Below are 27,220 nucleotides of genomic sequence, written 5' to 3' on the forward strand. Positions count from 1 at the left end.
AGCGGCCAATCGCAGCTCGAGGAGCGTCGAGATGTTGGACCAATCGGCGCCCGCTCTGAACGGGAGTGGTCGGAGAGGAGGGATGGCACGCCCCCTTGGGCCGTTAGCCAATCAGAAGGGGCAGAGGGAGCGGCCCCGCCTCCCCCTCCCGCGGTGCATGCCGGGAGCTGCAGTCAACGGGCGGCTGCCGCGGTGCATGCTGGGAGGCCTCGTGCCGAACCGCTTCCGGGTTGCGCGTGCGAGAGGGACCCGAGTTCTTCCGCTTCCGCCGGAAGTTCAGCTCCGGGGCCTGTTCCCGTGCACGGCGGCGGCGGGGCGGCTTTCAGCGGGGCGGCAACATGGCGGACGTGACCGCTCGCAGCCTGCAGTACGAGTACAAGGCGGTGAGTGCGGGAGCGGGCCCTGAGCGCGGTGGGGACGGCGTTCACTTTAATCCGGGCTTTCCTTCTCTATGGGGCCCATCTCGTATAGCGCGGCCTTGTAGGATCTTGTATGGCCCGAATCAAAGGGGCCGCCAGCGGCCATTGGGGGCACAGTGAGGGCGATGGAACCGCCGTGCTGCTCAATGGGGAGCGGAATAGGGAGGGGTAGTTAGGGCTGGGGGGGGATAGTGGGTATGGGATGGATAATAAGGGTTATGGGATGGATACTGGGGCTGTGGGATGGATATTGGGTTATGGGATGGATATTGGGTTATGGGATGGATATTGGGCTGTGGGATGGATAGTGGGCTATGGGATGGATATTGGGCTGTGGGATGGATATTGGGCTGTGGGATGGATAGTGGGCTATGGGATGGATATTGGGTTATGGGATGGATAGTGGGCTATGGGATGGATATTGGGCTGTAGGAAGGATAATAAGGGCTGTGGGATGGATAATAAGGGCTGTGGGATGGATAGTGGGCTATGGGATGGATATCGGGTTATGGGATGGATATCAGGTTGTGGGATGGATATCAGGTTGTGGGATGGATATCGGGCTGTGGGAAGGATAATAAGGGCTGTGGGAAGGATATGGGACTATGGGATGGATATGGGGCTATGGGATGGATATTGGGTTGTGGGATGGATATTGGGTTGTGGGATGGATATTGGGTTGTGGGATGGATATTGGGTTATGGGCTGGATAGCGGGCTATGGGGCTATGGGATGGATATGGGGCTATGGGATGGATATGGGGCTGTAGGGAGGATAATAAGGGCTGTGGGATGGATAGTGGGTTATGGGACAGATATTGGGCTGTGCAGTGAGGCTGAGGAACGTGAAGGCTCCCCCCGCTGTGTTATGACCCACATCCCACCTCCATCCCCCCCCTTAGAACTCCAACCTTGTGCTCCAAGCTGACCGTTCTCTCATTGACCGGACGCGGCGCGATGAACCCACGGGCGAAGTGTTGTCCCTGGTGGGCAAACTGGAGGGGACCCGGATGGGCGACAAGGCGCAGCGCACCAAGCCACAGATGCAGGAGGAGCGACGGGCCAAGTGAGCGGCTGAGCGGGGCCTGGGGGTGCTGCGGGGTTGTGTTGGGGGCTCTGAAGGGGCTGTGGGGCTTCCCTGGTTATAAGCAACGTGGAATCCCAGAGTGATGGAGGTTGGGAAACACCTGTGAGGTTATGGAACCCAGCTGGTATGTCCGCCACTGAGCGGCGGCATTGAGGCATGGAATCTTAGTGTGGTTGAGTTGGGAGTGTCCTCAAAGCCCCCCCAGGTTCACCTCCTGCCCCCCTCCAGCTTAGGCTGCCCAATGTGACTTGGATGGCCTTTGGCACCCCCAGGGTTGGGGCACCCACAGCTCCTGTTTCACCCCCCTCATAGTGAAGAGTTTCTTCCTGGGGCCGACCTTAAATCTCCCCATTTTACCCCAAAGCCGTTCCCCCCATCCATCAGACCATCACCACCATCTTTTGCCTCCTTCCTCGAGCTTCCTTCGCAGCTCTTTCAGTGAAGAAATACTTCTCATCCCACCAAAACTTCCCTGATTCAACCTGGGGCCGAGATCTCTTGTGATGATTGGGATAAAAGAGCAGCCCCCAGCTCTTTATGTCCTCCTTTGAGGCAGATGTGGAGATCCTCCTTTTCTCCAGGCTAAATAACCCCAGCTGCCCATTGTAAACCTGCTCCAGACCCTTTGCAGCTTCATTATCTTTCCTTGTCAGGAAACTAAAAGTGAAATGAAAAACTAAAAAGAAGGAAAAGCAAGGCAGAGTTTTCCTTTATTTTTTCCATAGGAAGCTCCATGGGGTTTCTATGCATCGCTCCTGCAGCCCCACAGGGTGTAAAGCCGGGGGAGCAGAGTTGGGCAGTGGTGCCTCCCAGTTGTCCAAAGGGGGCAAAGAAGAGACCCACGCTTTGCTGTCCAGCAGGATTCCCTGCTTTGGAGCTGCCATGGGTGCTCTCTGTTTGCAGGAGAAGGAAGCGTGATGAGGACAGGCACGACATCAACAAGATGAAGGGTTACACCTTGCTGTCTGAGGGCATCGACGAGATGGTGGGGATCATCTACAAGCCTAAAACCAAAGAGACACGGGAGACCTACGAGGTGTTGCTGAGCTTCATCCAGGCTGCCCTCGGGGACCAGGTGAGGAGCTGGATGTGTGTGATGGTGCCACATCCACATCATGAGGGGGAGGGCTGCTCTGTGCCACAACCTCTGCCCCTATGGTGACCTCCTGCCTATGGCTGCTGGTTGTTCCCCAGCCACGAGACATCCTGTGTGGAGCTGCTGATGAAGTGCTGGCGGTGCTGAAGAACGAGAAGCTGCGCGATAAGGAGAGGCGTAAAGAGATCGATCTGCTGCTGGGCCAGACTGATGACACCCGTTACCACGTGCTGGTGAACCTGGGCAAGAAGATCACAGATTATGGGGGCGACAAGGAGATTCAGAACATGGGTATGGGCACAGATTGTGGTGGTGACAAGGAGCTTTAGAACATGGGAATGGGCACAGATTGTGGTGGTGATAAGGAGATTCAGAACATGGTTATGGGCACAGATTATGGTGGTGACAAGGAGCTTTAGAACATGGGAATGGGCACAGATTGTGGTGGTGACAAGGAGATTTAGAACATGGGTATGGGCACAGATTGTGGTGGTGACAAGGAGATTTAGAACATGGTTATAGGCACAGATTATGGCAGTGACAAGGAGCTTTAGAACATGGTTATAGGCACAGATTGTGGTAGTGACAAGGAGATTTAGAACATGGGTGTGGGCACAGATTATGGTGGTGACAAGGAGATTCAGAGCATGGTTATGAGCACAGATTGTGGTAGTGACAAGGAGATTTAGAACATGGTTATAGGCACAGATTATGGTAGTAACAAGGAGATTTATAACATGGGAATGGGCACAGATTGTGGTGGTGACAAGGAGATTTAGAACATGGTTATGGGCACAGATTATGGCAGTGACAAGGAGATTCAGATCATGGTTATAGGCACAGGTTATGGTAGTGACAAGGAGCTTTAGAACATGGTTATAGGCACAGATTATGGTGGTGACAAGGAGATTTAGAACATGGTTATAGGCACAGATTGTGGTAGTGACAAGGAGATTTAGAACATGGGTATGGGCACATTATGGCAGTGACAAGGAGATTTATAACATGGGAATGGGCACAGATTATGGTGGTGACAGGGAGATTCAGAACATGGTTGTGGGCACAGATTATGGTGGTGACAAGGAGATTCAGATCATGGTTATGGGCACAGATTATGGTGGTGATAAGGAGCTTTAGCACATGGGTGTGGGCACACACTGTCACTTGGTGCAGTTTTGGGAGCAGGGTGGGCAGGCAGCCACGTAGCAGCAGCTGGTGCTTTCTCCAGCCTGCTTCCAGGACTCGTGCTTTCACACAGAGGAGGTAGGAAACGTTTGGATGGTTTTCAAGCCCCTCAAATGAAGCTCTTTTCATCTCTCGGATGTGCGGAGGTGGGGGAGCTGTGAGCCCCGCATATGGCCTGCAGGTTTGGTGGTTCATTGCTTCCTCTCTCCCTCGCAGATGACAACATCGATGAGACGTACGGCGTGAACGTGCAGTTTGAGTCTGATGAGGAGGTAAGGGAGGCTCTGCAGCACGGCAGCTTATGGTGGCTCCTCACTTTCAGCTGCTCAGCAGCAGCCGTGTTTGATGCCTTTTTCTCCTGCTGGGAGGTGGGCACTGGCTCAGGTTGGGATATCGCTGCCAGATAAGAGAGGAGGGATTATTTCAGATGCTGCTTCCTGGCTTGGGAGGATTTGTTGATTATCTTGCTAATCCGAGGCTTATGGTGAGTCAGGACGATGGAAAACAGATGGTGGTATTTAGATCTCTCGGGGCAAACTTGACGGGAGGAAGAGATGAATTGAAATGCATCGTTTGGAAGCAGAGCTCATAGAAGTGCTCGTTGGGATGGTTATGAGAGAGGCTGAGGAATAGGAGGGGCACACGTCAGCCTCTTGGAGTCGCTCTGTGTGATCCAAGGAGTAAAAATAACCTGCCCACGTGATCCTCGATCCGAAAGCAAAGAGTACATTGATGTTAAAAGCACGAGCTCAATGGTTTCCCTTCAGGCAAGGGCTGCTTCATTTCTGCCAAGGAGGAGCTCGTGTTTGATGTGTGCCAAAGCCACTTAGTGGCACTTGTGTTCCCACAGGAAGGTGATGAGGACATCTATGGCGAGGTGCGCGACGAGGCGTCCGATGACGACATGGAAGGAGACGAAGCCGTCGTCCGTTGCACCCTATCAGCCAACGTGAGCAGGATGTGAAACGTGATGGGGGTCGTGTGGATGGGAATCTGTTTGGTTTGTGGATGGAGCTGAGCTCAGGCACGGCTGGAGAGCAGCTGTGGAGGCCCAGAGTCACACTGTGGGGTTGGGATGTGTTGCATTTGCTGGTTCCCATCTGTGGGCAGGGATGGTCCTGAGATGCTGATTCTGCAGCACAAACACCACGTGCCAGGTTTTAATAGAAGAAAGTGACATTATGGGGTTGTTTGGGGTGTTTTATTTCCAGCTTGTGGCATCGGGTGAGTTGATGAGCTCAAAGAAGAAGGATCTGCATCCCCGAGACATCGACGCCTTTTGGCTCCAGCGACAGCTGAGCCGCTTCTATGACGATGCCATCGTTTCCCAGAAGAAGGCAGATGAAGTGCTGGAGATCCTGAAGGTGAGCAGCCAGAGCAGCTGCTGGGATGGGGGATGTCACCTTGATGCCTGAGGCAGGCGGTGAAGCAGAGCTCAAAGGTAGTCTTACCATGCAGAGCAATGCTCTTCCAAGGGAAGGTGGTGGCTTTTTCCATTGGTGTTTGTTGGTAGATGAGTGCAAGTCGGTTGTGTTTCCATACAAATGTTGGTGCTGGTGACTCACTGGGGAGGAGGGGGAATCACAGAGGATGGGGTTCGTGTCTGCAGCCCAAATCAGGCCCTTATTCCCACCTGGAGCTGCTGTTGGTCACTTCCACTTGCATTCAGTTCTTGTTTCACTCAGCCTAAGCAAAGCAGGGCTTGTTGTGCAGAAATAACTGCTTGTTCTTCATGTCTCACCCCAGACTGCAAGTGATGACCGGGAGTGTGAGAACCAGCTTGTTCTGCTCCTGGGTTTCAACACCTTTGACTTCATCAAAGTGCTGCGGCAGCACCGGATGATGAGTGAGTGGCATTCCCTCTCACCTGGCCTCTGTTCTCATGCGGTTCTGGGGTTCCCTAAGGCTTTTTTATTGCCATCAGTGTCGCCCTAGGAAGCTCTGGTGCTTGATGTTTCCCCCCCTTCTTTTGGTTCTCATGGCCTCCTGCCTCTCTTTCATCAGTCCTGTACTGCACTTTGCTGGCCAGCGCCCAAAGCGAAGCTGAAAAAGAAAGGATTATGGGGAAGATGGAAGCAGATCCCGAGCTGTCCAAGTTCTTGTACCAGCTGCATGAGACGGAGAAGGAGGATCTCATCCGGGTAAGGAGAAACCACGGGATCCTTTTATGCTGTCAGGGCTGGCGTGGTTCAGCCACGTGTGCTGTTGGTGGGAGAGGAAGCTGCTGACTCAGCGGGGATCTTAAAGCATGGGAAATGCTGCTGAGCTGACCACCAGCGCTCAGCTGAGAGGGCTCTGTGTTTGTGTTCATTATCTGCTCTTTTTGAGCGGTTTCAGTGTCTGCTTTTCCACAGCAAAAAGCCGACGTGTGCAAATCTCAGGGTTGCAATTAGAGTTGTGTTGTAACAACATCGTCTGAGCTTCCTCAGCCCGAGGCTGATGGCAGTAAAGCACGCTGGTAACCCCTGCTCAACTCAGAGTTACCGAGCTCTGAATGGGAACTCAGGGCCAAGGAACAGTGCATGGCATTGCTCCATAGTCTCACTGCTGTGCTGCATTAACTCTGCTTGGCCTTTGGAGGACTGCAGCTCCATGTGAACCGTTTTGGGTCTTGTTTCCTACCTGGCAGTGAGGTCACAGTGCTGCTTTGGTGTTACATTAGGAAGCAAACCCAAACAACACCCCAGCATTGATGTGAAGGGCCAGTTTTGTGTCTCCGTGTTTGAGGAGCGTTGCTGGCACGTTATGAGCTGGGCTCTTGCTGGGTTTGTGTCTTTGCTCCCTCCTTCTTTTCCTGTTCTCTCCTGCAAGGCAAGCTCATATCCTGGCCCTGGGGGCACTGAGTGCTGCCAGAAATGACTGGCTCTGGTTCCTGTGTGGCACCGTGGCCGGGTCGGGCTGGCAGGAGAGCTGTGCAGGTTGTGGCAGAGGCTGAGCAGGTCATACAGTGGTTTTGCTTTGTGGAGGGCTGAGCCCTTTGTCTCCCGGTGCAGGAGGAACGCTCTCGTCGGGAGCGTGTCCGGCAGTCCCGGATGGACACTGACTTGGAGACCATGGATCTCGACCAAGGAGGAGAGGTAAGGCTCTTTAAGTTCCCAAAGGGCTTTTTGGAGGGACATGGCTGGGAAGGTAAGCAGATAAAGCTCCTAATGTGCTAAAGAGGCACTCAGCAGTTGGACCCAGCTCCTTTTCCTTCAGTCCCACTATTGCGGTGTCAGGAGGGTGTTGTCTTTTCCTTCCTCTCACTCTGTGCTGTTTGCAGGCGTTGGCTCCGCGGCAGGTGCTGGACTTGGAGGACCTGGTGTTTGCTCAGGGCAGCCACTTCATGGCCAACAAGCGGTGCCAGCTGCCCGACGGCTCCTTCCGCAGGCAACGCAAGGGCTACGAGGAGGTGCACGTGCCTGCCCTGAAACCAAAGCCTTTTGGCTCCGAGGAGGTAGGTGACCTGCTGTGCTGCCATTCAATGGGCTTTGTTGGGCTGCTCTGGATGTGTCGGGTGTTTCCTGATGCTCAGCAGGCTGAGATGCTTTGCTCAGCTTCTTGGAGAGACTGCATGTGGCTGGAAGCAGTTCCTGGGTATAGAGTATGTGTGCTGTGCTGGAGCATCTGCCTTGGGGCTCCCCTGCCCCATTGAGGTACCTCAGCTCTTCTGCTGCTCTGTGCACTGTGAGGCAGCTGAGGCAGAGATGAGACTGTGACAAATCGCCTCTTTTGATCAGCTCTGGGCAGCAGAAATGAGGGTTGATCCATCGCAGTAAATGGCTTTTGTTGATGGTGGGATGGGGATCAGCCTCGTTTGATCTCTCCCTGACACGTGCCATGATCTCTGAGCGTGGGGCTTCATCTCCTGCCCATCTGGATGCAATGTGACCCTGCTGAGGCCTCATATACTGAAGATACTGAACCAGAGGCACCGAGTTGGATGTTATTTCCCTTTTTCAGCAATTGGTTTCTGTGGAAAAGCTGCCCAAATACGCCCAGGCTGGATTTGAAGGCTTTAAAACACTGAACCGGATCCAGAGCAAACTCTACCGCGCCGCGTTGGAATCGGATGAGAACCTGCTGCTGTGTGCTCCCACGGTGAGCATCCCGGTGGGGGGGTCCCCTGTGCTGTGTGTCACCCTCCATAAGGGCAATGAGAAGGATCTGAGGATGCCTCCAACCTGGGGAGGGTGTGAGTCTGACAGGGCTGCTTCTGCTCGCCCCGCAGGGCGCCGGGAAGACGAACGTGGCGCTGATGTGTATGCTGAGGGAAATAGGGAAGCACATCAACATGGATGGGACCATCAACGTGGACGAGTTCAAGATCATCTACATCGCACCCATGAGGTCGTTGGTGCAGGAGATGGTGGGCAGCTTCGGGAAGGTGAGGAGGGGATCGGGGCCGGCCCTGCTGGAGCTGCAGGCTGGGGAGGGTGAGCTGTGTTGTGGATGCAGGGGTTGTTATCTCTGGCTGGAGCTTGCAGGGAGAGAATCAGTGTGGATTGTGCCTTTGTGTTTGGGTTCTGTGGGCTGTGAGGGTGTTGATGTAGGTGTTAGCTGTCAAATCCTGTTGCTTCCATCCACCCTGACCTGCGGGCTTCCCTCGTAGCGCCTGGCAACTTATGGCATCAACGTGGCCGAGCTGACGGGGGATCACCAGCTGTGCAAGGAGGAAATCAGTGCCACCCAGATCATCGTCTGCACCCCAGAGAAGTGGGACATCATCACTCGCAAGGGGGGAGAGCGCACCTACACCCAGCTGGTGCGGCTGGTCATCCTGGTGAGCAGCACAGGGGCACAACACAATGGGCCCAAAGGCACCTTTAGCTGCTGATGGCGTCCCTGGTGGTTGGATGGAGAGAGATGCTGAGAAAGAAAGACTAAAGTGGGCTGAAACTCCTCTTGTTCCTCCTGTTCAGGATGAGATACACCTCCTGCATGACGACCGAGGGCCTGTGCTGGAATCTTTGGTTGCCAGAGCCATCCGGAACATTGAGATGACTCAGGAGGATGTCAGGCTCGTCGGTTTGAGTGCCACCCTCCCCAACTACGAGGACGTGGCCACATTCCTCCGAGTGGACCCTGCCAAGGGCTTGTTCTATTTTGATAACAGGTAAAGCTGGGGGAGCTGTTTGCTCTGCTTGTGGGTGCCCATTGCTCTGCAGTGGGCAGCCTGCTGAGGACGCAGCTGTTTGTGGTCCTGCTTGGTGGAAGCCAAGTGAGGTTGCAGTCACTGGTGCAACACCATCCTTGCTCCATGCGTTTTGCTTAGCAGGAATGGGTGTCGCCATCCCTTAGCTCGGTGTTTAACTGGAGCTATCTCATTTCCCAGTAAGCTGAGGCACAATGGAAGCGTACTGAGCTTAGCGACCTGAAATCCAGGCTTAGAGGAAGTGGTGTTGCTGACAAACCTCCTCTGGCCCTTTGTGTCAACAGCTCTCCATCCTGCTCACTGGTGGCCTTGTTTTCCTTCCAGCTTCCGCCCGGTGCCCCTGGAACAAACCTATGTGGGTATCACAGAGAAGAAAGCCATCAAACGCTTCCAGATAATGAATGAGATCGTTTATGAGAAGATAATGGAGCACGCTGGGAAGAACCAGGTCTGCTACTTCTCTCTTGGTGTTGTGAAACCCTCCTGGTTCTGTTTTGTTGCTGCTTTCCAGTTGTGGTTGCTGCAGGGAAGGGGGAGATTTAGGTACTTGGTGCCAGCTGAGGGAGGAAGGAACACAGACATCTGTTCTTTGTGCTCCCTGCCTGAGGGGTGCAGGAGGCGCCCATCTCTCAGAGGGGATTTCTGTTGTGCTGCCCTGTGATGAGCTCTGTTGGCTGTTTTATCTGCATAGTGGAGACCTCAAGGCCTCGGAATGAATTCTACATCTCAGTTAAACCTTCCCACCCTCAGCACGAGGAGCAGGTTGGGTTGGGAGCCTTTACCAACTGCAGCCATGATGCTTTCCCTCTTGACGGCAGTACCTCCTTGTTTGACAGGTGCTGGTGTTCGTTCACTCCAGGAAGGAGACTGGCAAGACAGCACGGGCCATCAGGGACATGTGTCTGGAGAAGGACACCCTGGGCCTCTTCCTGAGGGAGGGCTCAGCCTCCACCGAGGTGCTGAGGACAGAAGCTGAGCAGTGCAAGGTAATCACACGGCTGGGGCTGTGGGTATAAAGGCCCTGAAGGTTTGCAGCCCTCCTTTAGGATCTGTGCTGCCTTTGGTGGCTCCTGTTCTCCCCGGGCAGAAAGGCCTTGAGCTGGTTGTGTTTGTGCTGCAGAACCTGGAGCTGAAGGACCTTCTGCCTTACGGCTTTGCCATTCACCACGCTGGGATGACGCGAGTGGACCGGACGTTGGTGGAGGATCTGTTTGCTGACAAACACATCCAGGTGAGCTGTGCTTCCTTCCCACCCACTGCCATCTTTTCTGAGCGTCTGCATCTGGAAAGCAAAGTATCTTCCAAGGGTCGTGCAGTGATCCCAAGTCTTGCTGCTTGTCTGCCCTTCCTCTTCTGAGCCTTTAAGGCAGTCGTAGTTTCCAACCCTTGTCCCTTTTGTGCCTGTAAAGAACAGCGTTTTGGATCCTTTTGACCATAGGAAGCGGTACCTACCTTTGCTGATCCCCATTTTTGTTGCTTCAGGTTCTGGTGTCCACAGCAACACTGGCCTGGGGTGTGAACCTCCCTGCCCACACCGTCATCATCAAGGGCACGCAGGTGTACAGCCCTGAGAAGGGCCGCTGGACCGAGCTGGGTGCTTTGGACATCCTACAGGTGAAGCTCTGCCGACAGCCGTGCTGCTGGGGCTGCTCTCATGCGTCCTTATGACAGCAGCTCTCTGCTCTGTGCTGTCAGACTGCCTCAGCTGCTGTCAGGGCACAGCGGGATGGGATCGCTAGGAGAGATGACAAACGATTCCCATTATCTTGCCCGGGCACATCTGAGCTATTTCTGTGCCTCCTGCCAGCTAGAAGCAGCAGCAGGCTGAGCAGGCTGACAGCAGGACATGCAGCAAGGAGAACCTGCCAAGCTAGGAGCTGTTAGTGAGCTCACTTTGTCGTTCCTTAGATGCTGGGGCGTGCTGGGAGGCCTCAGTATGACACCAAAGGTGAAGGGATCCTCATCACATCCCACGGCGAGCTGCAGTATTACCTGTCCCTGCTCAACCAGCAGCTCCCCATCGAAAGCCAGATGGTGTCGAAGCTCCCAGACATGCTGAATGCAGAAACTGTGCTGGGCAACGTGCAGAACGCAAAGGTGAGCTGCAGTTTGCATTGTGAGTGCCACCCCCTTATTGTTGTGAGCCCAGAGAGCTGCTGGGAATGGTGGGAGCTTTGCAGTGACACAGCAGCTCTGCTTGGTTTGGGGGCTCTGATGGTGCGCTGCTGTCCCTCAGGATGCAGTGAATTGGCTGGGCTATACCTACCTGTACATCCGCATGCTGCGCTCCCCCACTCTCTATGGGATTTCCCACGACGATCTGAAGGGGGATCCGCTGCTGGACCAGCGCCGTTTGGATCTGGTTCACACTGCAGCCCTCATGTTGGACAAGAACAACCTGGTGAAGTACGACAAGAAAACAGGGAACTTCCAGGTGAGGAAGGGAGAGGGGCTGGAACCAAACAGAGCCAGGCAGGAGCGTCCTCTGACTGAGAGAATGGGGGTAATCTGAGGGATTAAACACAAATCCCAGGAGGGGAAGGTGTGAGATGTGGAACTGTGTGTTGGGCAAAGCAGCTTTCCTTGGGGGATCTGTAGGCTGAGGGATTACCTGCTGCTTGTCTGCTGGTGTTAGCCCGGCTGTGGCCATCATGCCTTATCTCCGTGCCACAAAGGTGTCATTCTGCTGCTTCGCTATGGCTGCTGTCTTTGTTGCAGGTGACGGAGCTGGGCCGCATTGCCAGCCACTACTACATCACCAACGAGACGATGCAGACGTACAATCAGCTCCTGAAACCCACCCTGAGTGAGATCGAGCTGTTTCGGGTCTTCTCACTGTCCTCGGAGTTCAGAAACATCACAGTGAGGGAGGTACGGAGCCGTGCGCGTGTCCTCAGCGATACAGCCCTGATGCTGCAGATCTTTGTCCCGTGTCGGGGCTGTTCCATCACTTCTCCATTGGATTTTCCATAGGAAGAGAAGCTTGAGCTTCAGAAGCTGTTGGAGCGAGTTCCAATCCCTGTGAAGGAGAGCATAGAGGAGCCCAGTGCCAAGGTGAGCCCAGCCTGCCCAAGCCAGGGGTCTCTTGTGCCCACCCTGGGGGAGCAGGCGTCCCTACAAGAGCTGCCATGTGGGCCTGCAGCTCTGGAGAGCTTTGTGCCCTCTGTGGGACGTGCTGCTCGCACAGTGGGGATGCTCACGTTGCTGAGAGCCTTCTGTTCTGCTTCCCCAGATCAACGTGCTCCTGCAGGCCTTCATCTCCCAGCTGAAGCTGGAAGGCTTTGCCCTCATGGCAGACATGGTGTACGTTACCCAGGTGGGTGAGGAAGCGTGGCCAGGGTCTCTCCATCTCCTCCCTGGTGTCTGCTGGTGGGAGGGACAGCAATCTGCAACCCAGGGTTGAGCTGGTGTTTGGAATGGCTTGGGAAATAAGTAGTGCTGTGAGTGGTAAGGAGGACCGGCTCCCATCGGGATGCGAGTTTGATCTTTGGAGCCTTTGGTTTCTAATCAGAATCCTGAGGAGGTAATTCAGAGCCTGCAGGGCTGTTCTGCCATAAACACCAAAGCTGCCAAGGCTGGGAGTTGAGTCATTGCTCCTCCTGTGAGCGTTTGGGGGTGAAGAACGTGAGCTGAAAGCAGAGGATGGAGGTGGGGAGGGGGAGGTGTTGGATGCCATGGTCCCAGCTGAGCTCTGGGTGCTCCCCCAGTCTGCAGGGCGGCTGATGCGGGCCATCTTCGAGATCGTCCTGAACCGGGGCTGGGCTCAGCTCACAGATAAGACCCTCAACCTCTGCAAGATGATCGACAAGAGGATGTAAGTGGCAGCACCTCCGTCGTGTTTCCTGCTTGAGCTTTGGTGGTGCCTTAGTGGGCAGCACGGGGACCCCAGCGAGGCCTGCAGCTGTGTGTGGGTGCCGTCCCTGCAGGTGGCAATCCATGTGTCCCCTGCGCCAGTTCAAGAAGCTGCCTGAGGAAGTGGTGAAGAAAATAGAGAAGAAGAATTTCCCTTTTGAAAGGCTCTATGACCTGAACCACAACGAAATAGGTACTGGGAACTGGGGGGGGGGATGGGGAGCCTTGAGAGTGCTGAGGTTGTGGGGCTCCTGATCCTGGCTGAAGAGGCAGAGCTGTGTAAGGTCTTGTGCAGCCTGAGGAAGGCTGGGGCTTTCCTGAAGCTCTTCTCCCTGTCCAGCTGTGCTCACGTTGCAGATCTTGCCCTGGGTGAAGCTGTTATTCTCCCTGCTGCCCACCCATCCTGATGGCAACGCCTTTCTCTTGTAGGAGAACTGATCCGGATGCCCAAGATGGGCAAAACGATCCACAAATACGTCCATCTGTTCCCAAAGCTGGAGCTCTCGGTCCACTTGCAGCCCATCACCCGCTCCACCCTCAAAGTGGAGCTCACTATTGCCCCCGACTTCCAATGGGATGAGAAGGTGAGCCGTGCAACCAAGGGGAGCTGCCCTCGATAAGGAGGGGCTGTGCAATACAGAGCAGCACACTGGGTTGTAGGGTGGTGTTTCTTAGGGCAGGATTGCTGGTGCTGCTGTTCGGTTCCTGGAGCTCCGCATCCAGCAGGGTATGGGGATGGTTCCTCTTTGCTCAGGTGCATGGCTCATCCGAAGCCTTCTGGATCCTGGTGGAGGATGTGGACAGCGAGGTGATCCTGCACCACGAGTACTTCCTGCTCAAGGCCAAATACGCCCAGGACGAGCACTTGGTCACCTTCTTTGTGCCTGTGTTTGAGCCTCTGCCCCCACAGTACTTCATCCGGGTGGTGTCTGACCGCTGGCTCTGTACGTCCCACCCTGCCTGCCTCCCTTTGGGGTCTTGTGATGGGGGGGGGTGTCATGTTTTGGGGCTGCCCTGGGGTTGAAGGGCTGCTGCCATCCTGGTGACTGGGCTTCCCTGGGGATGAGCAGCTCAGGGGATGAAAGCATCGGATCTCTCTCTGAGATAGAAACTCTTTGTGTGTCCGACAGCCTGTGAGACCCAGCTGCCCGTCTCCTTCCGCCACCTGATCCTCCCTGAGAAGTACCCCCCTCCCACCGAGCTGCTGGACCTGCAGCCACTGCCCGTATCCGCTCTGCGGAACAGCGCCTTCGAGAGCCTCTACCAGGACAAGTTCCCTTTCTTCAACCCTATCCAGACTCAGGGTGGGTTCCAGCTCCTCAACCTCCTGGGCATGGCCAGAATAGGGAGCTCCCACCTGGGATGTTTTGTTCTGCGGCTCCTGGGCTAAAGCTCTTAGACACTTAGTGTGAGCCAGGCCCTGGCTGTGTCCTCCCAGCCTCGGAGGTGATGTAAAGCTGTTCTCTTCTTTCTTATCCCCAGTGTTTAACACCGTCTATAACAGCGATGACAACGTGTTTGTGGGCGCCCCCACGGGCAGCGGGAAGACCATTTGTGCCGAGTTTGCCATCCTCAGGATGCTGCTGCAGAACTCAGAGGGACGCTGTGTGTACATCACCCCCATGGAGGCCCTGGCAGAGCAGGTGAGCTTTGCTCCAGCTTCAGTTTCCTTCTCCATCCTCTCTGCTGTTTCCCATTCCCCATCCATTCTGTGCTGGTGGTTGGAGTCCTTTGATGAGCTGCTTCCCTAAGGGAGCAAAGAGACACCGCCGTGCCTCTGGGCTGCTGCTATTGGGGTGTGTGAGCATCCCCAGGGCTGCGGTAGGATTTATTGGCACAGGGAAGTGACACAGCATCACCCCTTGCCTTTCCTCAGGTCTTTATGGATTGGTATGAGAAGTTCCAGGAGCGGCTCAATAAAAAGGTGGTTTTGTTGACTGGTGAGACCAGCACCGACCTGAAGCTGCTGGGCAAAGGGAACATCATCATCAGCACCCCCGAGAAATGGGACATCCTGTCCCGGCGCTGGAAACAACGCAAGAACGTCCAGAATGTCAACCTCTTCATTGTGGATGAAGTGCATCTCATCGGGGGAGAGAATGGGGTACGGGATGGGGGGGTGGAAGGGGGAGTCAATGGGGTGATGCTCATCGTTGTGTTGGTCTGAGAGCTGGGAGCAAAGTGGGGGTGGGGTGGGTGGTCGGCTTCTATCCCTGGGCCGGGAGGGCCTTGGGAAGCCAAGGGGCTCAGGGGTGGTAGATGGGCTCTCTGGGACCCCCCCCCCCATAATGCTGCTCCAAGGCTCCCTGCTCCAACCTGCCCTGTCCCCCCCTCAGCCCGTGTTGGAGGTCATCTGCTCCCGGATGCGTTACATCTCCTCGCAGATCGAGCGGCCCATCCGCATCGTGGCCCTCAGCTCCTCCCTGTCCAACGCCAAGGATGTGGCGCATTGGCTGGGCTGCAGTGCCACGTCCACCTTCAACTTCCACCCCAACGTCCGCCCCGTGCCCTTGGAGCTGCACATCCAGGTGGGCTTTGGGCACTCGCTGCCATCCATCCCCCCCCCCCCTTTTCCTTTTCCAACCAGCATCACCTCCTGCTCTTCTCTCCTGCAGGGCTTCAACATCAGCCACACGCAGACCCGCCTGCTCTCTATGGCCAAGCCCGTTTACCACGCCATCATGAAGCACTCTCCCAAGAAGCCCATCATCGTCTTCGTGCCGTCCCGCAAGCAGACGCGGCTCACGGCCATCAACATCCTCACCACGTGTGCCTCGGATGTCCAGAGACACAGGTAGGGCTGCTATGGGCTGCAGTGTGTGGCCTTTCCTCCTCTGGGTGAGGCAGGGATGAGCACCTGGGCTGTGTGTGCTGAGGGAGGGCTCACATTGCATCACATGGGGGGACATAGGCTGGTGGGCCTGGCAGTGCTTGCTTACCCCGTGCCCCCATTGCAGGTTCCTGCACTGTGCAGAGAAGGACCTGGTGCCCTACCTGGATAAACTGAATGACAACACCCTGAAGGAGACGCTGGTGAACGGGGTGGGTTACCTGCACGAGGGGCTGACAGCCATGGAGCGACGCGTGGTGGAGCAGCTCTTCAGCTCCGGTGAGGGCTGGGTTGGGGTCACATCCCCCTATGGAACCTACAGAACCTTCTCACCACACCTGGCACTGCTTTGGGTCTATTGGTGTGACAGCCTGTCCGAACCTCTCTGGTCCTAAAAGATCGGGGTCTTCACCATCTCTCCTCTCCATGCACTGAGTCTGCCCTCCCAAATGTGCAACCTCTGGATCTCCGTGTTGTTTCTGGGTCCCAGGATGCATTCTGACTGTTCCCCCCTGTGCCTTCCAGGTGCAGTGCAGGTGATGGTCGCCTCCCGCAGCCTCTGCTGGGGTTTGAACATCGCGGCTCACCTGGTGATCATCATGGACACGCAGTACTACAACGGCAAGATCCACGCGTGAGTCGTGTGGCACCGCCAACCCCATCCATCCCCCATCCAGGCAGCTCCTGAAGGCCTGGGGAAGCTTGGAGAGCCGCTCTCCATTAACTCCGAGCTCTCTGCGTCCCAGGTATGTGGATTACCCCATCTATGACGTGCTGCAGATGGTGGGACACGCCAACCGCCCGCTGCAGGACGACGAGGGCCGCTGTGTCATCATGTGCCAGGGATCCAAGAAGGTGCGTGAGGGGCTGGACGCCATTTCTGGCCTGCAAAGATCCGCTCTGGGATGCAGGTTTCTCCTTGGGCAGCCCAATGCAATCTGTGTGGGCAGAGCTCTGCCCTCATCCCTTCTACCTCTGCTTTGCTATAGGATTTCTTCAAGAAGTTCCTTTACGAGCCCCTGCCGGTGGAATCCCACCTGGATCACTGCATGCACGACCACTTCAACGCCGAGATAGTCACCAAGACCATTGAAAACAAGCAGGATGCTGTGGATTACCTCACCTGGACCTTCCTGTACCGCAGGATGACGCAGAATCCCAACTACTACAACCTGCAAGGTGAGCAGGGGGGGGCTGCATGGCTGGCTGCAAGGGGGGGGGGTTTGCAGCCTTGGGGGGTTTCTGAGCCGTGCTGCTGGTCCCACAGGTGTGTCCCACAGGCATCTCTCTGATCACCTCTCGGAGCTGGTGGAGCAAACCCTGAGCGACCTGGAGCAATCCAAGTGCATCAGCATCGAGGACGAGATGGACGTGGCTCCGCTGAACCTGGGGATGATCGCAGCCTATTACTACATCAACTACACCACCATTGGTAAGGGGGGGGGGAGGCAGCACAGTGCTTGGTGCTGCTGCTCTGTGTGCTCTGTTTGCAGGGGGTGAAGGGGAGAAAGCAGCACATACCTGCAACTCCCCCATTCGGCACAAGGCTGCACACTGTGTTCCTGAAGGCGCCTCTCATCGCCCAGCCGAATGATGCTCTCTTTTTGCTCACCCCTTTCACCTTCCTTGTCCTCCCCAGAGCTCTTCAGCATGTCCCTCAATGCCAAAACCAAAGTGCGAGGGCTGATTGAAATCATCTCCAACGCTGCCGAGTATGAGAACATCCCCATCCGGCACCACGAGGACAACCTGCTGCGCCAGGTGAGGCAGAGCATTGCAGTGCAGTGGGACAAAGCTGCCTTTGGGTTCTGCCCTGCGAGGCCTCAGCTCTGACCCCTTATTCATTTCTCCCCCCCCAGTTGGCCCAGAAGGTTCCCCACAAACTGACCAACCCCAAATTCAACGACCCCCACGTCAAGACCAACCTCCTGCTCCAGGCTCATTTATCCCGCATGCAGCTGAGCGCTGAGCTGCAGTCGGACACGGAGGAGATCCTCAGCAAGGTGCAGCAGGGCGGGCAGGGGGAGAGGCTGCTGCGTCCCCCAGTGCTGCTCTCTAAGCCATCCCCACTCCCTGCTTGCAGGCGATCCGGCTGATCCAGGCCTGCGTGGATGTCCTGTCCAGCAATGGATGGCTGAGCCCCGCTCTGGCCGCCATGGAGCTGGCACAGATGGTGACACAAGCCATGTGGTCCAAGGACTCCTACCTCAAACAGCTGCCTCACTTCACCTCTGAGCACATCAAGCGCTGCACCGACAAGGTAAAAACCCAAACCAAACCGGAGCTGGTGATGTGAGCACGGGAACCCCCTGTGTAAGCGTGGGGTTGAGAGCTGTGCTGCTGCAGGGGGTGGAGAGCGTCTTCGACATCATGGAGATGGAGGACGAGGATCGCAACGCGCTGCTGCAGCTCTCGGATGCTCAGATCGCCGACGTGGCTCGATTCTGTAACCGCTACCCCAACATCGAGCTGTCCTACGAGGTGGTGGAGAAGGAAAGCATCCGGAGGTGAGTTGGGGGGGGATGGCAGCAGGCTGCAGCCCTGCAGTGCTGCATTGCCACCCTGATGTTGCTTCTATCCATGCAGCGGAGGGCCCGTGGTGGTGCTGGTGCAGCTGGAGAGGGAGGAGGAGGTGACCGGCCCCGTCATCGCTCCCCTGTTCCCCCAGGTGTGTGCCAGGACCCACAGGGGGCTTTGGGGGCAGTAGAATGGGGGGGGGAGGTGAGCTGTGGTGTGTAAGATGGGAGCCATCCCCAGTGTTGTTTGTTTGTCTGCTCTTCGTCCTGCAGAAACGTGAGGAGGGTTGGTGGGTGGTGATCGGCGACTCCAAGTCCAACAGCCTCATCTCCATCAAGAGGCTGACGCTGCAGCAGAAGGCCAAGGTGAGCGGGGCCGCGTGGGGCTGCCGTGGGTCCATTGAGCCCCATATCCCAACCCCACAGCCCTGACCCCCATATCCCAACCCCACAGCCCTGACCCCCATATCCCAACCCCACAGCCCTGACCCCCATATCCCAACCCTACAGCCCTGACCCCCATATCCCAACCCTATAGCCCTGACCCCATATCCCAACCCCACAGCCCTGACCCCCATATCCCAACCCTATAGCCCTGACCCCATATCCCAACCCTATAGCCCTGACCCCATATCCCAACCCTATAGCCCTGACCCCATATCCCAACCCCACAGCCCTGACCCCCATATCCCAACCCTATAGCCCTGACCCCATATCCCAACCCTATAGCCCTGACCCCATATCCCAACCCCACAGCCCTGACCCCCATATCCCAACCCTATAGCCCTGAACCCCATATCCCAACCCCACAGCCCTGACCCCCATATCCCAACCCTATAGCCCTGACCCCATATCCCAACCCTATAGCCCTGACCCCCATATCCCAACCCTATAGCCCTGACCCCATATCCCAACCCCACAGCCCTGACCCCCATATCCCAACCCCACAGCCCTGACCCCCATATCCCAACCCTATAGCCCTGACCCCATATCCCAACCCCACAGCCCTGACCCCCATATCCCAACCCTGTAGCCCTGACCCCCGTATCCCAACCCCACAGCCCTGACCCCCATATCCCAACCCCACAGCCCTGACCCCCATATCCCAACCCTATAGCCCTGACCCCATATCCCAACCCTATAGCCCTGACCCCCATATCCCAACCCTATAGCCCTGACCCCATATCCCAACCCTATAGCCCTGACCCCATATCCCAACCCTACAGCCCTGACCCCCATATCCCAACCCTATAGCCCTGACCCCATATCCCAACCCCACAGCCCTGACCCCCATATCCCAACCCCACAGCCCTGACCCCCATATCCCAACCCTACAGCCCTGACCCCCATATCCCAACCCCACAGCCCTGACCCCCATATCCCAACCCCACAGCCCTGACCCCCATATCCCAACCCTATAGCCCTGACCCCATATCCCAACCCTATAGCCCTGACCCCCATATCCCAAACCCACAGCCCTGACCCCCATATCCCAACCCCACAGCCCTGACCCCCATATCCCAACCCTATAGCCCTGACCCTGTTCCTTTTCCCCTCTCCCAGGTGAAGCTGGATTTCGTGGCCCCGGCCACGGGGACCCACAACTACACGCTGTACTTCATGAGCGACGCCTACATGGGCTGCGACCAGGAGTATAAATTCAGCGTGGATGTGAAGGAGGCAGAGAGTGACAGTGAGTCCGATTAGCTGTGGGGCTGAGTGACAGTGAGTCCGATTAGCTGTGGGGCTGAGTGACAGTGAGTCCGATTAGCTGTGGGGCTGAGTGACAGTGAGTCCGATTAGCTGTGGGGCTGAGTGACAGTGAGTCCCATTAGCTGTGGGGCTGAGTGACAGTGAGTCCCATTAGCTGTGGGGCTGATTAGCTGTGGGGCTGCCCTGCCCCGCTCCACTGAGGATCCCTGCCCAAACCTCGATGCTCCTCACCTCCCTGTGTGTCTTACTGCCTGTTTTTTATGGCGTTGTACAGTGTTTGATAGAACACAGCTGCGTCTCAAGCAGCTGGAATAAATGCTGAGCCTTCCCCCCCCCCCCCCCCCCCATCTTTTGCTGTTTGTTTGGGGCTGAAAACTTCTGCTTTTCTCCCTTAAAACTGAGGCTGAATTTCACCTCCCCCACGTCGCAGAGTGTTTCTATGCCCTTAGGTTGGCTACAGCAATCCGCCCTGGGGCTGTGCTTTATGGGGGGGTACAGCCCTCACCAAACCTGTTCCCTCTCCGTGCTCCCCCCGTCGCCCTCCAGCCCCACGGGCAGCACCTCCACCCTCACCCAAAAGAAGAGCTCGGAGGAGGCTTGGAGCTGCCAGCAGGGATTTATTGAGCGCCCAGCAGCAGGGAGAGGCAGCGTTGCCTTCTCATAGCAGAGGAGCTGCAGCTTTGGGACAGACAAAATGCACCTGCATGAAGGCTGGAGTCCAAATGGCAATGGGAGGCTGGACACGGCTTGGTCACCCCCATCCCCTTCTCTGTACCAGCAGTGGCCTTTAGGAGGAGCTCAGCCACCTCGTGGTGCCCCAAACCCTCAGCACAGCTCGGGCTGCTGGTACTTCCAGAAGGCAATTTCCCCATCATCACTGCAGGAGGCGAGCAGCCCCGGCTCCTTGGGGTTCCAGGCCACGCAGTTGACATCCTGGGAGTGAGCCCGTGGTACGTGTGCTGTCAGGCTGAATGTCGGCTGCTGCTGCTGCTGCTGCTGTGGCTGCTGTGGGGAGGAGGCCATGCTCTCCTCGAAGACACGGATGGCATCGTCACCGCAGGCTGTGGCCAGAGCCCCGGTGAGGTGACACCTGGAGGAGGAACAGCATGAAATAGCAGCCAGAGCCCTTAGTGCAGCCCCATCCGTGCTGCTGGGAGCTCACCACGACACGTCGTAGATGGTCCTGCTGTGATACCCCGACAGGTTGCAGACGCATTTCCACGTGGGGTCATTGCCGCTGCACGCCACCCCTAAGGGACAGCAGGGGGAAAAGCACACGCATACACAGCACTGAGCAGCCCAATGCACAGCAAAGGGCCGGGCTGGGAGCTCACCTTCCTCATTGCCGGGCTTGTAGCACTGCCAGATGCGCACCGTCCTGTCGTCGCTGCAGGACGCCAAGCGCTCCCCGCTGCCATCGAAGGCGACGCTCCACACGGTGGATTCGTGGCCCTCCAACGTGGCGCAGCAAACCCAGTCGTCCTCCTCCTCATGGTACAGCTTCACTGTGTCATCGTAGCTGGACGAAGCCAGCAGCTGGGAGAGGAATCGGGATCAATATCCCAAACAGGAATGGAGCCGCAGGGAGCACAGAGCCCATCCCTGCCTCCATAGAGGAGCATTGAAACCCAGCTCCTGGGAGCAGTGAGCAGCTCCTCCTTGGGGCTCTTTGCTGGCAGGTCCCCTCTGCTGGGCTCTCACCTCCTGGTTGGGATGCCACACCACGTGCTTGACGTCCTGAGTGTGAGAGTTGAGGACGCTGACACACTCGTATTCCTCCTCTTCATCCACTGGGGGGGAAAAATGGCCTCTGTGAGGGAATGGGGACAGAAGGGACAGCAATGGGGACAGAAGGGGCAGCAATGGGGACAGCAATGGGGACAGACTGGGCAGCAGTGGGGACAGAACAGACAGCAATGGGGACAAGAGGGACAGCAATGGGGACAGAAGGGGCAGCAGTGGGGACAGAAGGGACAGCAATGGGGACAGAAGGGACAGCACTGAGAACAGAAGGCACAGCAGTGGGGACAGGAGGGGCAGCAATGGGGACAGGAGGGACAGCAATGGGGACAGAAGGGGCAGCAATAGGGACAGAAGGGGCAGCACTGAGAACAGAAGGCACAGCAATGGGGACAGAAGGGGCAGCAGTGGGGACAGAAGGGACAGCAATGGGGACAGAAGGGACAGCAATGGGGACAGAAGGGACAGCACTGAGAACAGAAGGCACAGCAGTGGGGACAGAAGGGGCAGCAGTGGGGACAGAAGGGACAGCAATGGGGACAGAAGGGACAGCAATGGGGACGATGCCCTCGGGGTCCCCTCATTCCCCCACTCACCCTCCCAGACCCAGACGCTCTTGTCCCTGCTGCACGTTGCCAGCAGACTCCCTGAGGGTGCCCAGGCCACCGACTTCACCTCGTTCTCGTGCCCCTCCAACGCGGTGACGCACTGTGGGGGGGCAGGGGGAGCTGCAGGGCTGCGCTGTGGGGCTGGGGGGGGGGATTTGGGGGGGGGGGGTGGGATTTAAGGGGGGCTCTGACCTCGAAGCCGCCCTCGCAGCGCTTCCAGATGCAGGTGGTGGCATCAAAGCTGGCTGAGGCCAAATAGGAGCCGCATGGCGACCAGGCCACCCTCCGCACCGTGCGCTGGTGGCCATCGGACAGCACTGCCCGGCAGCTCCAGCCTGACCCTGAATGGGGGGAGGTTTAATGGCGGACCCGATCGGAGCCAACCCCTCCCCCACCAACTTGGACGTCTGTCCCTTTAAGACTCACCGCCTCCTCAAAGCCCCGCCCACCGCTCCTCTGGCCCCGCCCCCTTTTCTCACCCCGCCCTCTCGGCTCCGCCTCCGATTGGCCCTCTCGTAGCCCCGCCCCCATCTCCCGTGTCCCCGCCTCTACTTGTCAACCATTGGCTGCGCTCTCCCTTAGCCCCGCCCCCATGCAGACGCCCCGCCCCTTCCTGCAGCCCCACCCCCTCGTAGCTCCTCCCCCACACCGTGAGGCCCCGCCCCTTCCTGCCGCCCCGTTATCCCGTCGGTCCGTCCCGGTCCCTCCGTACCGTCCCGCCCCCAGACTCGCACGGCCCGGTCCCCGCCGCAGGACGCGATGAGGTTCCCGTTGGGGCTCCAGGCCAAGAACCAGCAGCGCGCCTCGGGATGCGCCGCCACGCGGCTCTGCAGCACCAGCGCCTCCTTCATCGCGCCGCCGCCGTCGCTCCGTAATGACGTCACCGCGCGCGCCGGAAGCGGAAGCGAACCGAGCGGCCTTCCTAGTGACGTCATCGCCGAGCTCGCCGGAAGCGGAAGCGAGCCCGCGGCCTGAGGCGGAGCCGGCGCTGCGGGCCGGGGGGGGGCTCGGAGCCATGTACACCCCGGGCGGGCCCGGGCTGCACGGCGGGCGGCGGCGGCGCGGGGCGGCGGGCGGCAGCGGGGGGCTGCCCAAACAACCCGAGCGCAGTTTGGCCTCCGCGCTGCCCGGAGCGTTGTCCATCACCGCGCTCTGCACCGCGCTGGCCGAGCCGGCCTGGCTACGGATCCACGGCGGGACCTGCGGGCGGCAGGAGCTGGGAGTAGCCGATGTGCTGGGAACCGTGAGGGAGGAGCTGCTGCGCGGTGAGAGCGGGGCCAAGGGGGCACTATGGGGTAATTGGGTCCTTATGGGGCCGGAGGGGGTCATATGGGGCTATAGGGGGTCCTTATGGGGGTAAAGGGCGTCGTTATGGGGATAAAGGGGGTCGTTATGGGGGTAAAGGGAGTCCTTATGGGGGTAAAGGGGGTCCTTGTGGGGCCGGAGGGGGTCATATGGGGCTGAAGGGGATCCTTATGGGGCTGAAGGGGGTCGTTATGGGGCCGGAGAGGGTCGTTACGGGGCGACAGGGGTCCTTATGGAGCAAAAGGGGGTCGTTATGGGGATAAAGGGGGTCCTTATGGGGCCGGAGGGGGTCGTTATGGGGCCGGAGAGGGTCGTTATGGGGCCGACGGGTCCTTATGGAGCAAAAGGGGGTCGTTATGGGGATAAAGGGGGTCCTTATTTGGCTGACAGGGATCCTTGTGGGGCCGGAGGGGGTCCTTTTGGAGCTAAAGGGGATCCTTATGGGGCTGACAGGGATCCTTATGGGGCCGACGGGGTCCTTATGGAGCTAAAGGGGGTCCTTATGGGGCTGAGGGGGATCCTTATGGGGCTATAGGGGGTCCTTATGGGACTATGAGCTGACAGCTGTGCTGTCATGGCCTGCACTGCGCTCCCTTCCAGCCTCAATGCAGCAGTAGATCAGCCCCATTTGTGCCGTTTTCCCCCATTCCAGCCGTTCCTTTGGCCCCATTCAGCTCTGTGGGTTGGCTGGGTGACCCCCCCCCCTCCCTCCCAAAGGAAGAGCATTCCATCCCGCTGTGTGTCCCGGTGCTAATTGCCCTTCATTAACACCATCACCTCCCTGTTTGCACACAGATTATTGCATGAACCCTCAGACCGTTCTGCTGCTTCGTGTCATCGCCGCCTTCTGCTTCCTGGGCATCATCTGCAGCCTCTCAGCTTTCCTGCTCGACGTCTTTGGGCCCAAACACCCGGCCTTGAAGATCACCCGCCGTTACGCCTTCGCTCACATCCTCACAGGTAACTCCAGCACTGCACATAGAGGGGCCCTCAAAGCTGATACCTCAGCCCCCCATTGTCCACCTCAGGCCCCCCATTGTCCATCTCAGCCCCCCATTCCCATCTCTGCCCCCATCTCAGCCCCCCATTGTCCATCTCAGCCCCCCATTGTCCACCTCAGCCCCCCATTGTCCCACCTCAGCCCCCCATTGTCCCACCTCAGCCCCCCATTGTCCCACCTCAGCCCCCCATTGTCCATCTCAGCCCCCCATTGTCCATCTCAGCCCCCCATTGTCCATCTCAGCCCCATTGTCCACCTCAGCCCCCCATTGTCCACCTCAGCCCCCCCCATTGTCCACCTCAGCCCCATTGTCCATCTCAGCCCCCCCATTGTCCATCTCAGCCCCCCATTGTCCACCTCAGCCCCCCATTGTCCCATCTCAGCCCCCCATTGTCCCATCTCAGCCCCCCATTGTCCATCTCAGCCCCCCATTGTCCATCTCAGCCCCATTGTCCATCTCAGCCCCCCATTGTCCCCACCTCAGCCCCCCATTGTCCCACCTCAGCCCCCCATTGTCCACCTCAGGCCCCCATTGTCCATCTCAGCCCCCCATTCCCATCTCAGCCCCCCATTAGTTTGGGGCTGCGTTGCCTTCCCTACATGCAGACCTTCCCCCTCGCTCTGTTCTTCACAGCTCCAAGCCTGAAGTTGGGTTTGGTTCTGATTCCCAAAGCAGAGCTCGGTCTGGGGGCCTCAAACAGGCCATGAGGGGCAGAGCTGTGTCCCTTATGGGGAAGGTCGTGTGCTGTGACTCATCCCAATGGGGCTGAAGGAGGTTTTACATCCCTGATCCCTTCAGGCATTAAACACATCAGCGCTGAGCTGCAGCTTTAAGCCTCGTGCTGCTGCGTCTGCTCTGCTCCTTGTTGGCAATGGGAGCATTAAGCCTCACCTCCCAGCCCTCCTGCTGCCCCCCTGGCCACTCTCTCTTCCCTCCCCAATGTTCCAACCCTCATTTCCTTCCTTCCCACTCAATGTTTCTCCTTCCCTTTGCTCTCAGTCCTGCAGTGCGCCACCGTCATCGGGTTCTGCTATTGGGCCTCGGAGCTGATCCTGGCCCAGCAGCAGCAGCACAAGAAGTACCACGGCTCCCAGGTCTACGTCACCTTCGCCGTCAGCTTTTACCTTGTGGCCGGAGCCGGAGGAGCCTCCATCCTGGCCACGGCTGCCAACCTGCTGCGCCATTACCCCACGGAGGAGGAGGAGCAGGCGTTGGAGCTGCTGTCCGAGATGGAGGAGAACGAGCCTTACCCTGCAGAGTACGAGGTCATCAATCAGTTCCAGCCGCCTCCAGCTTATACCCCATGATGGGCCCCCACCCCATGATGGGCATCCAGCCCCCACCCCATGATGGGCATCCAGCCCCCTCAGCTCCGTGCTGTGAGGACACCTCCATCCTCCCTCCTTGGCTGGGGCTGCTGCCCCCCCCCATTGCTTTGCAGCTGGTGGCTCCTCCTGATCCCAAGGGAAGAACAGCTCGGAGGGACACGAAGCTTCCCTTTGTTTTATCCCTTTGTTTTATCCCTTTGTTTTATCCCTTTGTTTTATCCCTTTGTTTTATCCCTTTGTTTTATCCCTTTGTTTTATCTTCCCTTTGTTTTATCTTCCCTTTGTTTTATCCCTCTGTTTTATCGACTCCGTGTTGTGGTTTTAACCCTTCACCCTCCGACACCGACTTGAAGTGGCGCCGCCCTGGGGCCCCGATCCCACAGACAATGGGGACACGATGGAGATGGACCCTCAGCCCTCAGTGCTGCCCCGTGTTGCTCCCACCCCATAGGAGCCTTTGGAGCCCGGCAGCTCCTCTCCTGCCTTTTGCACTTTAACTCCCCAGGCTTCGCTGATGCAGGAGCTGAGGGCTGCAAGAGCCGCTGCCCACCCCCCCTTCACCCCCTATAACCCCCCCAGCTCCCATTGGAACCTTTTAAACCCAGATGAATGGAGACTTTTACCCAGCGCCCGGCCCCGATGGATCCTACACTAAGAGGAGATGGAGCCCACGCTGAGATGGAGCCCACACTGAGATGGAGCCCACACTAAGTGACAGGCTGCGGCTTTCATGCACGATCCCAACACCTCCATCCAGCCCCATACGAACTGCAGGCTCCCTATTCATGGCTTGGGCTCCTGCTTTGGCCCTATGGCTCAGTGTCAGGGCTGTGTGGGGCCCTGCTTTGCTATGGGGCCGGCTGGAACAACGTGGGGAAGCCCAGCACAACATGAGCCGACCCGGGAGGAGCCGGAGGGTTGGACCGGGCTGGACCCCTCCCCTTCCTGCCGCCCCCACCGCAGCAGCACCGCTATGCAACGATTGGCCGGGGGGGGGGCGGCTGCATTGAGCTGCATTGGAGCTGTATTGAGCTGCATTGGAGCTGCAATGGAGCTGCATTGGGGGGTCCCATGCAGCCCCCCCACCCACCATGGGGCTGTTCTGCAGCTCCAGCTGCCTCTTATTGGCCCAGAGCCGCTCGGGTTCCCCCCTTTTATCCCCCTCCTCCCTTTTATCCCCCTCCCCTTTTATTCCCCCCCCCCCCGGTTTTATGCCAGGTTGGGCCGCGCTGTGACTGGGCTGCATTGAGGTGGTTGTTGGGAACCAACCCGAGATAAAGGAGACGAGATGCTGGATGTTCTGCTGCTCATTGAGGACTGGGTGGGATATGGGGGGGGGGCTCCTATGGGGTACAGAGCTCTGGGCCCCCTTTCACAGCCCACAGCGCTGCAGCCCCATAACTGGGA

General features: G+C 57.7%; 2 protein-coding genes across 4 annotated transcripts; one reads left to right on the forward strand and one right to left on the reverse strand.

Annotated features, from left to right (window-relative positions):
* Positions 1–223: 223 nt before the first annotated feature.
* On the forward strand, positions 224–20,164 carry SNRNP200 (small nuclear ribonucleoprotein U5 subunit 200). Of its 3 annotated transcripts, XM_072356988.1 has the most exons (45): positions 224–383; positions 1,321–1,484; positions 2,409–2,580; positions 2,700–2,892; positions 4,003–4,058; positions 4,637–4,735; positions 4,998–5,150; positions 5,533–5,632; positions 5,791–5,927; positions 6,780–6,863; positions 7,049–7,222; positions 7,729–7,866; positions 7,997–8,152; positions 8,378–8,548; positions 8,688–8,881; positions 9,245–9,368; positions 9,757–9,906; positions 10,041–10,151; positions 10,403–10,534; positions 10,829–11,017; positions 11,157–11,354; positions 11,639–11,791; positions 11,894–11,974; positions 12,153–12,236; positions 12,628–12,734; positions 12,847–12,965; positions 13,202–13,356; positions 13,527–13,716; positions 13,903–14,076; positions 14,255–14,415; positions 14,649–14,876; positions 15,109–15,300; positions 15,388–15,566; positions 15,730–15,881; positions 16,128–16,236; positions 16,349–16,457; positions 16,592–16,781; positions 16,870–17,034; positions 17,242–17,363; positions 17,462–17,605; positions 17,686–17,862; positions 17,949–18,109; positions 18,189–18,270; positions 18,392–18,484; positions 19,682–20,164. In XM_072356988.1, exons 1-45 carry the CDS (start codon positions 339–341, stop codon positions 19,823–19,825), a joined length of 6,411 nt encoding a protein of 2,136 aa, XP_072213089.1. In that variant the 5' UTR covers positions 224–338; the 3' UTR covers positions 19,826–20,164. The 3 variants fall into 3 exon arrangements, with proteins under 3 accessions (XP_072213089.1, XP_072213092.1, XP_072213090.1); XM_072356991.1 differs by lacking the exons at positions 224–383; positions 1,321–1,484; positions 2,409–2,580; positions 2,700–2,892 and adding an exon at positions 2,971–2,981 and having other exon boundaries at positions 4,002–4,058; XM_072356989.1 differs by lacking the exons at positions 224–383; positions 1,321–1,484; positions 2,409–2,580; positions 2,700–2,892 and adding an exon at positions 3,639–3,654 and having other exon boundaries at positions 4,002–4,058.
* Positions 20,165–20,428: 264 nt separating this feature from the next.
* On the reverse strand, positions 20,429–23,143 carry CIAO1 (cytosolic iron-sulfur assembly component 1). Its single transcript, XM_072356992.1, has 7 exons — positions 22,892–23,143; positions 22,372–22,520; positions 22,168–22,279; positions 21,533–21,621; positions 21,166–21,367; positions 20,994–21,081; positions 20,429–20,921 (listed from the first exon to the last, which is right to left on the reverse strand). The coding sequence occupies exons 1-7, from the start codon at positions 23,112–23,114 to the stop codon at positions 20,657–20,659; spliced, it is 1,128 nt and encodes a 375-aa protein (XP_072213093.1). The 5' UTR covers positions 23,115–23,143; the 3' UTR covers positions 20,429–20,656.
* Between the last annotated feature and the right edge of the window lie 4,077 nt (positions 23,144–27,220).

The sequence above is a fragment of the Excalfactoria chinensis genome, chromosome 25 (genome assembly GCF_039878825.1).
Source record: "Excalfactoria chinensis isolate bCotChi1 chromosome 25, bCotChi1.hap2, whole genome shotgun sequence".
Taxonomy (NCBI): Eukaryota; Metazoa; Chordata; class Aves; order Galliformes; family Phasianidae; genus Excalfactoria; species Excalfactoria chinensis.

Bases quoted from the DNA above. Each gene is read 5' to 3' on its own strand.
- SNRNP200 (XM_072356988.1), top strand. From the start codon at position 339: ATGGCGGACGTGACCGCTCGCAGCCTGCAGTACGAGTACAAGGCG. The intron at 384-1,320 runs GTGAGTGCGGGA...CCCCCCCCTTAG, and splicing joins TGCAGTACGAGTACAAGGCG to AACTCCAACCTTGTGCTCCA. The intron at 4,736-4,997 runs GTGAGCAGGATG...TTTTATTTCCAG, and splicing joins GTTGCACCCTATCAGCCAAC to CTTGTGGCATCGGGTGAGTT.
- CIAO1 (XM_072356992.1), bottom strand. From the start codon at position 23,114: ATGACGTCACTAGGAAGGCCGCTCGGTTCGCTTCCGCTTCCGGCGCGC. The intron at 22,280-22,371 runs GTCAGAGCCCCC...GCCCCCCCACAG, and splicing joins GCTGCGAGGGCGGCTTCGAG to TGCGTCACCGCGTTGGAGGG. The intron at 21,082-21,165 runs GTGAGCTCCCAG...GCTGTCCCTTAG, and splicing joins CAAGCCCGGCAATGAGGAAG to GGGTGGCGTGCAGCGGCAAT.